The sequence below is a fragment of the Salmo trutta genome, chromosome 17 (genome assembly GCF_901001165.1).
Source record: "Salmo trutta chromosome 17, fSalTru1.1, whole genome shotgun sequence".
Taxonomy (NCBI): Eukaryota; Metazoa; Chordata; class Actinopteri; order Salmoniformes; family Salmonidae; genus Salmo; species Salmo trutta.
In genome coordinates, this window is record NC_042973.1 from 24569886 (window position 1) to 24584415 (window position 14530).

At 41.1% G+C, this 14530-nt stretch overlaps 1 protein-coding gene across 3 annotated transcripts in view; it reads right to left on the reverse strand.

The window, feature by feature from the left end:
* The window catches only part of LOC115151918 (cadherin-13), a 684830-nt gene that overhangs the window by 519286 nt on the left and 151014 nt on the right, over positions 1 to 14530 (reverse strand). For all 3 annotated transcript variants that reach the window (XM_029696266.1, XM_029696265.1, XM_029696267.1), the window contains exon 2: positions 1030 to 1147. In XM_029696266.1, the coding sequence (XP_029552126.1) occupies positions 1030 to 1147 (118 nt within the window). The remainder of the gene's footprint in view (positions 1 to 1029; positions 1148 to 14530) is intronic.

Consider the following 14530-nt stretch of genomic DNA (forward strand, 5'->3'; position numbering starts at 1 on the left):
AGGAAACACCACACTCATGCTGCTGTGTACCCTGTTGACATCCCTGTCAATCTCAGAGGACCTAGAACACAAGCAAGCAACCATAACTCATCTCTCTGAGCAGTAGGAAGCTATCTAGCAGACATGGCTAGAAATCCCACTGGAGATGGAGACCAGCAGGCAGACATTACTGCCGATCCCAAAGGAGCCGAGGACCAGTGAATTGTGACAGTAATGAGGCGGGGGCTGTTGAAGGAAGAGAGGGAGGGATCTCCCAGTACAGGGTTCTGTGGAGGCCATATAGAAACACTGTCAAGATGACCAGGCCTTCTCACCACAGACTCAATAGAACTGCTGTATCTGTGGTGATGATCTTGGTCATGAACTCACTGACTCTCCTCTGAGATCAAATAGACTTCTGTAAAGAATTCCCTTCATTCTAACATTCTGTAAAACATCTCTATGGGTACTGAGGAGAATTGAGACCTCTCGAGATATTGAGCAAATTCCTGCACAACAGTTAACGTGTCAATCGGGATGACTGTGTCCGTGTGATGTGTTTTTTTCCCTCAACAGCAGAGTGTTTCTCAGTTAAAGACCACAACTCACGGCAGCCTGCGGGTGAGAATCGCTTAGCAAGGTTTTGTAAACATCACACAATCAAGGAGAATAATTCATAAGCACAGTAACATTTTTTGTTGTTGTGTTTGGAAACCATTGCTTCTATTTCCTGTTTTTAATAAGATTTTGCATGAATTATACTGAATGTTGGGAACACAACAGCCAGCCCACACAGAATCACCTCTTCTACAACCCCAGGGGAAACTGCCTGACGCTAGGAGCTAGACAATGAGCAACTGTAGAGCTACAGTCTGCATGAAAATATGTGTTCGCGTATGTCCGTGCATGCATATGTGTGTGTCCATGAGTGAGACAGAGAAGGAAAGATAGATAACAGTAATTAAATACATTTGTATCTGAAGTGTTGTGCGCCTGCTTGACTTTCTCTAATCCTCCATATGTCAGGATGGTATCAGGTCTCTCACTCACTTTGTGTGAGAGGATGGTCCTTCTGGAAACCTCTGTTGTTCTCCACCTGGTACTCCTTCACCTGAAAGCCAGGCACGCATCCCTTCTCCCCCTCCTCCTGGGTTCCAATATGGACAACCTGACAGACAACAGAGAAGAGAAGGATAAAGCTCAAGTTCAAATTCAGGAAAACTGCTGTCTTCTCTGACGCACTTCTTTAATGATAATCAACATCATTAGCAGAAGACATTGTCATTCTACTGCCAATGTTTGTCTATGGAGATTGCATGGCTGTGTGCTCAATTTTATACACCTGTCAGCAATGGGTGTGGCTGAAATAACCAAATCCACTAATTTGAAAGGGTGTCCACATACTTTTGTATCTATAGTTTACATCCTGTATCTATAGGTGTCACTTCATCTCATCACTGTTCAGACAAGAGGTCATTCATGGGTCATGTGATATTATCACCACACGCACCCATTGGAGTGACATGGTGTCCTCCAACTTATTCCATTCACATTGTTTCATGCTGCAGCCATGACAACCGTCACAGTGCAGAATTATTTGCAGTTTCTGATGGTAGCTCCTCTGCAAAACAGTACAATAATGCTCTCATTGCACAGTCTGAAAAGTATCAACAGTGCACATATCATAACACCCCTGATAACACATCATATTGTGACTCATATGGATATTTTATTGGCATTTCAATTATTACATAACCTATAGTGTAACACAAAAAACATCCTCTTTTAAATGTAATTTATTACAAGAGGGGAAAATGTCTGTTAGAATAAATACAGCCATTTCAGGGACATTTTTATCACTACTCCAGTCACTGGGTCATTTATGTTGTTGTTAAACCAAAAGTTCAATGTAATTAAGACGTCGCTCAAAAATGTCAGAATGCTTCTTTCCGTCACTGTAATGGTTGATTGACTGGAGGAGAGAATAAGAGAGATCACAGAGAGAGATAATGGCAACTGCGCAGGTAGCCAGCCAGGTGGGGAAATTGACTGATGCTCTTTCTCACTCAACATCAGATCAGGGATATGGAAACAGATGTGATAATTATGGGATATGATGCTGTTTTTTGATGACGTAAAGGTGATTTATGTAAATAAATTGGCCTGATTATCATGTAAGAGGGAGGAGATATGCTAATAAATTAGTTTAGGATTCCAGAGGTCATCATTATGCTGTACAGGTACATGAGTTCTCATACCACAGGGTGGCTATGGGGATGTCCAGTAATTGCACGACAGGGGAATAAACAGCAGAGGACTTCTTGCAGAATGCTGATGTCTGATTGTAAGTCTGGTATTGGTGGTTGGTAACCATGAGTTTAGCAATCCTTATTAGAGGTTGGGGTCAATCAGAAACATTTGATTGTCATTTTGGGCTGGCTAGATACCTGGACTGTGGGATCATGGCTAACCATTTAGCTATGCAGTAATATGGAAATGAGGTGTACAGTCTGCTAAGGATAATATGGGTTTGGCAGGGCCTCAGGTATAGAGCCCATTATATGTCATGTATCTGCTATTATTCACTATTTCCTGCCGGTCTCAAAATGTTAATTCAATTATATCTGGGGGCCTCTGTCAGAAAATATACAATTCTTGTTAGTCACACTTATGGGCCAGCCGGCTTGACGAGGGCCTGACGACAAGACTGTCACTGTTTCTCCACCTCGGCAGAGGATCAACAATATCAGACCAATTTAATAAGAAGTAAGACAACACAGTAAGAGCATCTCCAACAGCAGTACAGAAACTACATTAGGGGAAAAGACGAAAGTGGCAGTATCACCATGAGCTCGCCCGAGCATTTGCCAGGTGCAGCAGGAAGACAGCGCCATTTTGACGGATGTTCCAGTAAAAGACAGACAGAACGGTCATAATAGACACTATACGTCTGCTGCGGTGAATAGCCTTTCTACCCGGCCCTCTGCTCGGTCTGTGTTAAATTAACATTAAAATCTGAAAGATGAAGAGAAAATGTGGAGTCTTTTATGACAGAGTGACCATGCCGAGAGAAATATGCTGGAACGTGTGTATGAGCCTCTAGTGTGTGTGTGTGTGTGTGTGTGTGTGTGTATGTGTGTGTGTGTGTGTGTGTGTGTGTATGAATGAATGTGTTAGTTGAGTGTGCAGTGCATCGGAGTATGTCTGGGCAAGTGGGCATGGGTGGATTTGGAAGTACTGTGGGCTTAGGGAATGGGATAAAAAAATAATGAATGTAAAATATTTGTTTTGTTTGCAGGTGCACAGTGCCTATGAACATAAGAGTGGGCAGGCAGGTGTGAAATAAAAGTTTGAGAGAGAGTGTATGTGCAGCCGTGTGTGTGTGTGTGTGTGTGTGTGTGTGTGTGTGTGTGTGTGTGTGTGTGTGTGTGTGTGTGTGTGTGTGTGTGTGTGTGTGTGTGTGTGTGTGTGGGTGTGTGTGTTTGAAGTGAGATGGAAGAAAGCAGGACACATGGGTATTCTGCAGGCCTTCCTTCATCTGGAGGTGTCATGCTGCATTTTGGGAGCTTCACATTCTGTCTATGGAAACCACCTGCTGTCTGCTTCAGCCCAGCACCGAGGATAAACATACACACGTATGAGCACACACACACACATACACACACACTGAATCTGTCACCACACACACATCCCCTGGGCCTACAGCAGTGGAGATACTAATTGATTTGTTCACATTTCATCCTCTGTATCATGCTTTTTGATGTCTGTGTGAAGACAGCATTGTTTTGGTGTGATTGGCTCAGCAAGACTCTACACAGCCGAACACAACATGGGAGGATTACTGCTCTAGTCACATCTGCTCAACAAAGGAGCTTGGTGAACAAACACAACATGGTGTCAACATGCAAAATATTTTTAAAAGCTACATCACTGAAACGGTCTTTCTTTCTTTTTACATATACGACAGATTGAAAGAAGGAGAGAGACAGAAGGGGAATAAAATAGAGAGAAAAACAGAAATGGAGAGAGAGCATGTAGTATTATAATGTAATAATATGATATCCTTGGTTGTATGCTTTAAGAAGCCTCAGTGGAAATAGTCATATAATGGGCTTAAACAGCAAGTGATGAGGAGATGTGTTTGTTATTTTTTGGAGGGGGAGCAGCGGGTGAGTTGGAGAGCTTCAATCCTCATCCATTTCTGCCCTGATAAACTCCTGCTGGTAATAAGCCTAATGTGACATGTGATGCTCTCTATCAATAAAAGGCCCGCTCACACTGAGACAGGATTAGCAGAGCCACTGAGGACGACACAGCCACAATTCTCTGAGTTGACATTTTTATCATGGGCCAAGCACAGATTTCATGCAAATTCACTCATCACTAATGCTACAAAATGAAAACGCAGCGGAATTCTTAAATGGATACCGTAGAGAGAGGAAACTCACTCACTCAAGGCAGTTTCCATGGCTCAGTCTGATCCTTGGAACAATCAAGCAGCCCAATGTTTGGGTCTTGTACAATCTCAGAAAAAATTGTTATTCAGCTGTCTCCATATGATAACCCTTTTTGTTCCAGGTAGAAGCCAGTGGAAAGGGTTCTACATGGAACCAAAAAAGGGTTTTTCAAAGGGTTATCCTATGGGGACAGCCGAAGAACCCTTTCAGGTTGTAGATAGCACCATTTTTTCTAAGAGTATATGCATTTATTTCCCTATGGCACTAATATAAGGTCTGCAGTATATTAACAAAGTATTCTACAGCATTGTTAACTCCTGGGCATAGTTTTTGCTAGGGGGTGTAAATTCAAAATGTTGGGGCAAGCCCATAAAATAGGGGGAGAACACTTAAAATCACATTTACTGTATACAAGGCCTTCATTGAGTACGTTACATCCCCCTACTGTAGTACCACTATCTGAGTGTGCAGCTGGCACTGAAAACAATGTCCACACTCTGGTCCAAACTAGTTCAGCTCATTGTAAGTGATATAGTAAATCTTTATGAGAGCACACACTACTCTCCACAGCATCCCACCCTGGTCCCAGAGAACACTAGGGAAACAGATCTCTAGAATAGAGAGGAGACTGCTGTCTCTGTTAGCTTGATACAGTGCCATATCCTATACAATCAAACTTATATCTCCCTCACTATCTTTAAGCACCAGCTGTCAGAGCAGCTCACAGATCACTGCACCTGTACATAGCCCATCTGTAAACAGCCCATCTATCTACCTACCTCATCCCCATACTGTATTTATTTATTTATCTTGCTCCTTTGCACCCCAGTATCTCTACTTGCACATTCATCCTCTGCACATCTACCATTCCAGTGTTTAATTGCTATATTGTAATTACTTCGCCACCATGGCCTATTTATTGCCTTAGCTTACCTCATCTGCACTCACTGTGTATAGGCTTTTTGTTTTCTTTTGTTCTACTGTATTATTGACTGTATGTTTTGTTTATTCCATGTGTAACTCTGTGTTGTTGTATGTGTCGAATTGCTATGCTTTATCTTGGCCAGGTCGCAGTTGCAAATGAGAACTTGTTCTCAACTAGCCTACCTGGTTAAATAAAGGTGTAATAAATAAAAAGAAAAAAATTACAGGGACCACACTGGCAGAATAGCAGGGAGAGGTCCTTTGTATCCTATGGATTTTTTTGCAGCGGAAAAGTAAACACTGCAACCTATTGATAAACACTTATTTGCATAGTGTTTATGTGTGTTTTATTCCTTTAAGTGCACCAAGGAAATGCTTTCCTGGAATAAAAAAATCTATACCCCCTGCTTTTCCAACCCTTTAACATTGATCACATGACGATGGGAATGCTACTTCAGACATGAAGAGGGAACGAGGATCAACAGAACAAATAGCTACAGTATTATGCTTATTGTATGTCCTGTTCCTATGGTCTACAGTAGTCTTGTTAAACAGGAGATGTATTTTTGTCCAACTGTTTTGGATAAATCAACTCACTAGTGGCCAGGTCTATTTGGTCATGTCATTATGTGTGGTCTGCACAGTGTGACCATGTCATTTGATGTGATAGATCTAACTATCCAGTGTGACAGTAACCCCACTAATGACAGCTAGGATGGTCTGTCCCATTTCATGAGTGGTCTCCAAAGTGACAGTCCCACTGCTGACTATCTGCATTGACCATTTTTTTACTCATCACATACGCTGCTGCTACTGTTTTATTATCTATCCTGTTGCCTAGTAACTTTATTCCCAGTTATATGTATAGTTATCTACTGTACCTCAATTACCTCGCACCCCTGCACCACAGAAGGCTGCTGAGGGGAGGCGACTCATAGTAATGGCTGGAACAGGGCGAATGGAATCTCATCAATCACATGGAAACCCTGTGTTTGATGTATTTGATACCATTTGATACCATTCCAATAGGTATCTCTGCATCATTGGAAAGAGCCAGTAAGTAAGCATTTCACTGTTAGTCTACACCGGTTGTTTACGAAGCATGTGACAAATACAATTTGATTTGATTTTGCCGAGTAGGGTTGGCTTGTTCTATGCTGCTGTATGATAGGCTAGGCTGCTCCATTATGGCAGTGGTCCAGCAGGTGTGACAGGGCAGCAGTGTGATTAAGGGAGTGGCTCCATTGATGAGCACCGGAAGCAGAGCAGAGCCAATTGGCAGAGCCAGCTGTAAATGTCAGCTTTGGAGGAAATCAATAAGTCAATATGAATCCTCAGCAAAGCTGATAGGAGACAGCAACTGGTCTCTGGCGTGACTCTTGACTGTATGTGGGTTTGTATGCCATGTGTGAGAGATCATAGAGATTGTGTATGTGCGGGCATGCTGGCAGGTACGTGGGTAGCTATATGTGCATGCCTGTGTGCATGTGTGGTCTCTAAGTCTCAGAGACAAGTTATTTCTGTGTCCAGCATGTGTTTGGCTTTCTTCCTCATGCATTTTGACATCTCTGTTTAAGCCATGGCCAGCTCTCCACTCTTCTTCTCTCCCTGTCATGAGTATGCTATGCTCCCTCCCTGCTGGACTGACCAGCCCAGATATCGCCCTCTGTGTTTGGCCACCCTTACAAAAAAATCCTGTGAAAATCACAAGTGGGGTGGCAGGTAGCCTAGCGGTTAAGAGTGTAGGGCCAGTAACTGAAAGGTCGCTTGTTTGAATCCCCGGGCTGACTACCGTAATTTCCGGATTATTAAGCGCACCTGAATATAAGCCGCACCCACTGAATTAAATTTTTTTTTATTTTGAACATAAATAAGCCGCACATGTCTATAAGCCGCAGGTGCCTACCGGTACATTGAAACAAATGAACTTTACACAGGCTTTAACGAAACACGGCTTGTAAAAAAAATAAATAGGCTTTAACGAAACACGGCTTGTAACAAAAATAAATAGGCTTTAACGAAACACGGCTTGTAACAAAAAAAAAAAATTAGCAGTAAGCTTTAGTTGTCTTTTTGCACTGAGTCAATTCCTCACGCTGCTGTTTCCAACGTCTTATCATCGACTGATTAAGACCAAGCTCCCGTGCAGCAGCTCTATTTCCTTTTCCAACAGCCAGATCAATCGCCTTCAACTTGAAAGCTGCATCATATGCATTTCTCCGTGTCTTTGCCATGATGAGGGTGACAAAATGACTACCGTAATCAGAATGATGGGAAGTTTGAGAGCGCTCGATTTAATCTAAACAGTAAACAAAAAAGTTGTTTGACCTTAACCCGTTCGGCAATTTCATTGGTCTAATGAAAGCTTCATGCAACCAAAAAGCTGAGCACGTCACAGAATGTGTTTTTTTGGAAGAAAAAAAATTGAAAGCGGGAAAAATCCATATATTAGCTGCGTCATTGTTTAAGCCGCGAGGTTCAAAGCCTGGGAAAAAAGTTGCAGCTTATGGTCCGGAATTTATGGTAGGTGAAAAATATGTTGATGTGCTCTTGAGCAAGGCTCTTAATAAGAGAGTCTGCGAAATGACAAACATGTAACATATAAAAACACATGGTTTTCAGACATGTGTGAACAAACTAGTCAGAAAAAAGGTTTTCGGACACGTTAAAAACGTTCACATGTGAAAATTGGATATGCAGTTTCACATTTAAGAAACTGGAATTGCAGATTCACATGTGGGTTTGAAATAATGTTATTCTCCTCACATGGGAAAAGCTGGTGTTAACATGTTGCAGTAGCAATGTTTCCACCAGTGGAATTACAGTGACCACATTTAAAAGACCAAATGCGGGACAAGGGAACGTTTTGCAGGACATTCACGTTACAGTGTACATGTGAAATCAAAAACATTTTATTTTCCTCACATGAAAAGTTGATATTAAAATGTGAACTCTAAATGTAATACATGTGAAAATATGATATCACGTGTGAATTTAAGATCAACATGTGAAAACAGCTATTTCAAAATGTACCAAAAAATATTGATTTCACATATGAAACTGCACTTTGATGTGTTCTTTTTTATTAAAGGCAGCCATCCAGCCAGCAAGCCAGCCAGCCATCCAGTCGTCCACCCACTCAGCCAGCTAGCCAACATTCAGCCATCCACCCAGCCTTCCACAGGCAAAGAAATGAATACGCCTCCTCCTTCTCCTCACACTTCTGCCCCTCAGGCCTGGTCCTCTTGACTGTGGTAAATGTGAGTGCACACCCCAGACTGAGCTTGGCCGACCCATGCTTGGACCCATGCCTGGCCAATATACTACACCCCAGACTGAGGAGAATCAATCAAGCTGGGCCTAAAAAACCTGCAGCTGGCCAGCCAGCAGGAGCACCTGTGTCTTTGAACCATCTGGAGCCTGGACACAGCACCATACCTGCTGGGCCTGTGAATGAGGATTGCAAGCAATAAACACACACCCAGGAGGGGAGGCGAGAGTGAAGAGCGCTAAAACCACATGTATCCTACAATACTCTAGCACTAGCCTTTATCAAAGGCACATTTCTATTTCCAGTGTATGAAACATTCAGAACACCTTGTAGAATGCTATCCAGGTTATTCTATGTCATCTTCTAAGCATAGAAAATGCACCTCATGGTGTCCATGACCTGTTGACTCATCAACGAGAGGCAGGGAGGTTGGGTGCTCCTCATTCACAATGTGCAAATTCCATAGAATTCAGGGCCCGTCTTTGCAGCCTTTCTGTGCTGAGATGCTTTACTGTGAAATTAAAGGTATAGGTAGAGATGAGGTCTTCATATGCCGTGTACTGACTAGTTTTCTCATCAACACCCAAACTATTTTTTAAGGTATCTGTGATCAACAGATGCATTTCTGTATTCCCAGTCATGTGAAATCTATAGACTAGGGCCTAATGAATTTATTTTAATTGACTGATTTGATTATATGAACTGTAACTCAGTAAAATCTTAGACATGGTTACATATTTTTGTTCAGTGCATTTGGAAAGTATTCAGACCCCTTGACTTTTTCCACATTTTGTTGTTACAGCCTTATTGAAAAATTGATTAAATTACATTTTTTCCTCAATCTACACACAATACCCCATAATGACAATGCAAAAACAGGTTTTTAGAAATTTTTGCAAACGTATTAAAAATAAAAAACAGAAATAACTTATTTACATAAATATTCAGACCCTTTGTTATGAGCCTCAAAATTGAGCTCAGGTGCATTCTGTTTCCACTGATCATCCTTGAGATGTTTCTACAACTTGATTGGAGTCCACCCTTTGTAAATTCAATTGAATGGACATGATTTGAAAAGGCACACACATGTCTATACAAGGTCCCACAGTTCACAGTGTATGTCAGAGCAAAAACCAAGCCATGATGTCGAAGGAATTGTCTGTGGAGCTCCGAGACCGGTTTGTGTTGAGGCACAGATCTTGGGAACTTCTGAACCAAGACTCTTGGCCGCCCGGCCAAACTGAGAAATTGGGGGAGAAGGACCTTGGTCAGGGAATTGACCAAGAACCCGATGACAGAGCTCCAGAGTTCCTATGTGGAGTTGGGAGAACCTTCCAGAAGGACAATCATCTCTACAGCACTCTACCAATCAGGCCTTTATGGTAGAGTGGCCAGACGGAAGCCACTCCTCAGTAAAAGGCAAATGACAGCCCACTTGGAGTTTGCCAAAAGGCACTTAAAGGACTCTCAGACCATGAGAAATAAGACTCTCTGGTATGATGAAACAAAGATTGAACTCTTTGGCCTGAATGTCAAGCCTCACGTCTGGAGGAAATCTGGCACCATCTCTAAGGTGAAGCATGGTGGTGGCATTGTCATGCTGTGGGGATGTTTTTCAGCGGCAGGGACTGGGAGAAAGTCAGGATTGAGGGAAAGATGAACGGAGCAAAGTACAGAGAGATCCTTGATGAAAACCTGCTCCAGAGTGCTCAGGACCTCAGACTGGAGTGAAGGTTCACCTTCCAACAGGACAATAACCCTAAGCACACAACCAAGACAACGCAAGTCTCTGAATGTCCTTGAGTGGCCCAGCCTGAGCCCGGAATTGAACCTGATTGAACATCTCTGGAGAGACCTGAAAATAGATTGTAGCCAAGCTTGTAGCGTCATACCCAAGAAGACTTGAGGCTGTAATAGCTGCCAAAGATGCTTCAACAAAGTAAAGGGTTTGAATACTTATGTAAATATTATAATATTTTTGGCAAATATTTCAAAAAACATGATTTTGCTTTATCATTAACAGCAGGAGAAGAAATTATTCTATATAACAAAGATAAATTATAAAAGGAATGATAGTTCATAACAAAACCCTTTGATATTGCCAACCCCTTTAATAACTTTTTTTGTTGACAAAATTAGCAAATTTAGGTATGACATGCAAACAATAAATGTTGAGCCTTCATATTCATGCATAATGGAAACAATTCTGAAAGACGAGCACTGTAGTTTAGAGAGGTGAAAAAATTGTTGCTATATATAAATAAGGACAAACCACCTGGTACCGACAACCTGGATGGTAAATTGCTGAGGTTGTAGTGGAACACATTGTGACTCCTGTTTTCCACATCTTAAATTTAAGCCTAGAAGACGATGTGTGCCCTCAGACATGGAGGGAGACAAAGGCCATTCCGCTACCCAAGAATAGCAGAACACCCTTTAATGGATCAGAGTTGAGGAGAGATTGACTGCATCACTATTGGTCTTTGTGCTAGGTATTGATGTGTTGAAGGTGCCGAATTGTCTGTTCAAGCAGTTGGCACACAGTTCAGACACTCATCGGGACAACACAAGACATACAACCAGATGTCTCTTCACAGTCTCCAGGTCCAGAACAAAGGATGGAAACGCACAGTATTAAATTGAGCCATGGCTACATGTAACTCCACCACCGTAGGTAACTCAAGCTAGCAATAAAACCTGCTTAACTTCTTCGGGATCGGTGTCCCTTCCATGTGACGTTTGAGCTAACGTAGGCTAATGCGATTAGCATGAGGCTGTAAGTAACAAGAACATTTCCCAGGACATAGACATATCTGATATTGGCAGAAAGCTTCAATTCGTGTTAATCTAACTGCACTGTCCAATTTACAGTAGCTATTACAGTGAAAGAATACCATGCTATTGTTTGAGGAGAGTGCACAATTTTGAACATGAAAAGTTATTAATAAACAAATTAGGCACATTTGCGCAGTCTTGATAATAACATTTGAACAGATACGCAATGGTTCATTGGATCAGTCTAAAACTTTGCACATACACTGCTGCCATCTCTACTTGCACATCATCATCTGCACATCTATCACTCCAGTGTTAATGCTACATCATAATTATTTAGCCTCTATGGCCTATTTATTGCCTTACCTCCATACTCTTCTACATTTGCACATACATACTATTGTGTTATTGACTGTACGTTTGTTTATGTGTAACTCTGTGATGTTGTTTTTGTCTCACTGCTTTGCTTTTTCTTGGCCAGGTCGCAGTTGTAAATGAGAACTTGTTCTCAACTGTCCTACCTGGTTAAATAAAGATGAAATAAAATAAAACTAAAAAATATAGTGGCCAAAATCTAAATTGCACCTGTGCTGGAATACATTATGGCCTCTCTTGCATTTCAAAGAGGGTAAAAAAAAAATACAAAAGAGCGGTTTCTTTTTTCTTTGTATTATCTTTTAAGGTTAGATTAAAACAGATAAAAGAACACCTTACTGCACAGAGGGGACTGTGAAGAGACACAGCCATTTTATATATCTGTTATGTTGTATAAGGATCGGAGACAGGTGCAGGAATACGTAAACGTTTTTTTTATTACTCCACCCAAAATACAACATGGCATGGGGACGAAGCCCAAAACAAACACGTGTAAAAAATACACAGGGATGTAACCCAAACAAAAGAGCGAGGTATTAACATCTAAATATTACACAGGCCGAGACCCGTAATAATACTACACGAGACGAGATCCGAAATAACAAGTGCACAATACACGTAGCACGAAAGCCGAAACAACAAAGCACAGGTAATCACAAGACCAACGGACATGGGAACAATAACCAACAAGGACAATGGAGAACAGAGGGCACATATATAACATACTAATCAGGGGGAATGGGAACCAGGTGTGCGTAATGAGACAAGTCAGTCCAGTGTTGGTGGTAATGAATCCAGTTCAGTGAGGCCTAGAAAGCTGGTGACGTAGACCTCCGGAGCTGGTGCATGGAATGAGCAGCAGTACTGGGGGAATCTGTGACAATATCGTGTATTGTAATTTGAGCTGTACTATGTAATAGACCTAGATATTGTGTGTATGTACTGATACATGTATGTAGGCTATGTGTGACATTTTAAATGTATGTATTTCAGTCCTTGACTAATAATGTTCTGTACTATGTATTATGTCCTGTTTCCTGTAGACCCCAGGAAGAGTAGCTGATGCTTTTGCATCGGCTAATAGGGATCCTAATAAATACCAAAATACCAAGTCAAGCACTGAATAATCTTAAATTGGTTATGCATATTCATGACAAAAAATTGTATTTTTTAGAATACATTTTCTTACTGTAAAACATTGTATTTATCATCTGTATTAACAAACAGGAACATCCACAGGAAACAGTCTTATAGGATGTGATATGGACAATCCAACACAATTAAAAATAAGCTTTTAAATGGCCAAATGGGAACTAATCCACCTTCCATATATAGTGTCTATAGAAATTCTACACCCCCTTGAACTTTTTCACAATTCTGTTGCATGACAATGTGGGATTGAAATAGATTTCATTGTATTTTTTTGTCTTTATCTAAACAAAATAATCCATAATGTCAAAGTGAAAAGAAAAATCTACACATTTTTTCAAATTAATAAAAATGTAAGAACTAAAATATAGTAGTTGCTTAAGTATTCACCCCCTTTGTTTAGGAAATCCTAGTTCAGAAGTAAAATGTGGCTTAACAAATCACAAAACAAGTTATATGGACTCACTCTGTGTGAAATATCCTAGAGGAAAACCTGCTTCAGTCTGATTACACCAGACACTAGGCGAGGAATTCACCTTTCAACAGGACAATAAGCTACAACACAAAGCCAAATCTACACTGGAGTTGTTTACCAAAAAGACAATGAATGTTCGTGAGTAAACAAGTTACAGTTTTGACTTAAATCCGCTTGAACATATATGGCAAGACTTGAAAATTGCTGTTTAGCCATGATCCCCAGCACCTTGACAGAGCTTGAAGAAAATAATAATGGGCAAATATTGCACAATACAGGTATGCAAAGCTCTTATGAGACTTGCCCAAGAAGACTCACAGCTGTAATCACTGCCAAAGGTGTTTATAACATGTATTGGCTAAGGGTGGTGAATACTTATCTAATCAAGGTATAGAGTTGAAGTCGGAAGTTTACATACACCTTAGCCAAATACATTTAAACTCAGTTTTTCCACAATTCCTGACATTTAATCCAAGTAAAAATTCCCTGTCTTAGGTCAGTTAGGATCACCACTTTATTTTAAGAATGTGAAATTTCAGAATAATAGTAGAGAGAATTATTTATTTCAGCTTTTATTCCCTTCATCACATTCCCAGTGGGTCAGAAGTTTACATACACTCAATTACTATTTGGTAGCATTGCATTTAAATTGTTTAACTTGGGTCAAATGTTTCGGGTAGCCTTCCACAAGCTTGCCACAATAAGTTGGGTAAATTTTGGCCCATTCCTTCTGACAAAGCTGGTGTAACTGAGTCAGGTTTGTAGGCCTCCTTGCTCGCACACACTTTTTCAGTTCTGCCCACACATTTTCTATAGGATTGAGGTCAGGGCATTGTGATGGCCACTCCTATACCTTGACTTTGTTGTCCTTAAGCCATTTTGCCACAACTTTGGAAGTATGCTTGGGGTCATTGTCCATTTGGAAGACCTGTTTGTGAGCAAGCTTTAACTTCCTGACTGATGTCTTGAGATGTTGCATCAATATATCAATGTCATTTTCCTCCCTCCGTGCTTCACGGTTGGGATGGTGTTCTTCGGCTTGCAAGCATCCCCCTTTTTCCTCCAAACATAAGATGATCATTATGGCCAAACTGTTCTATTTTTGTTTCATCAGACCAGAGGACA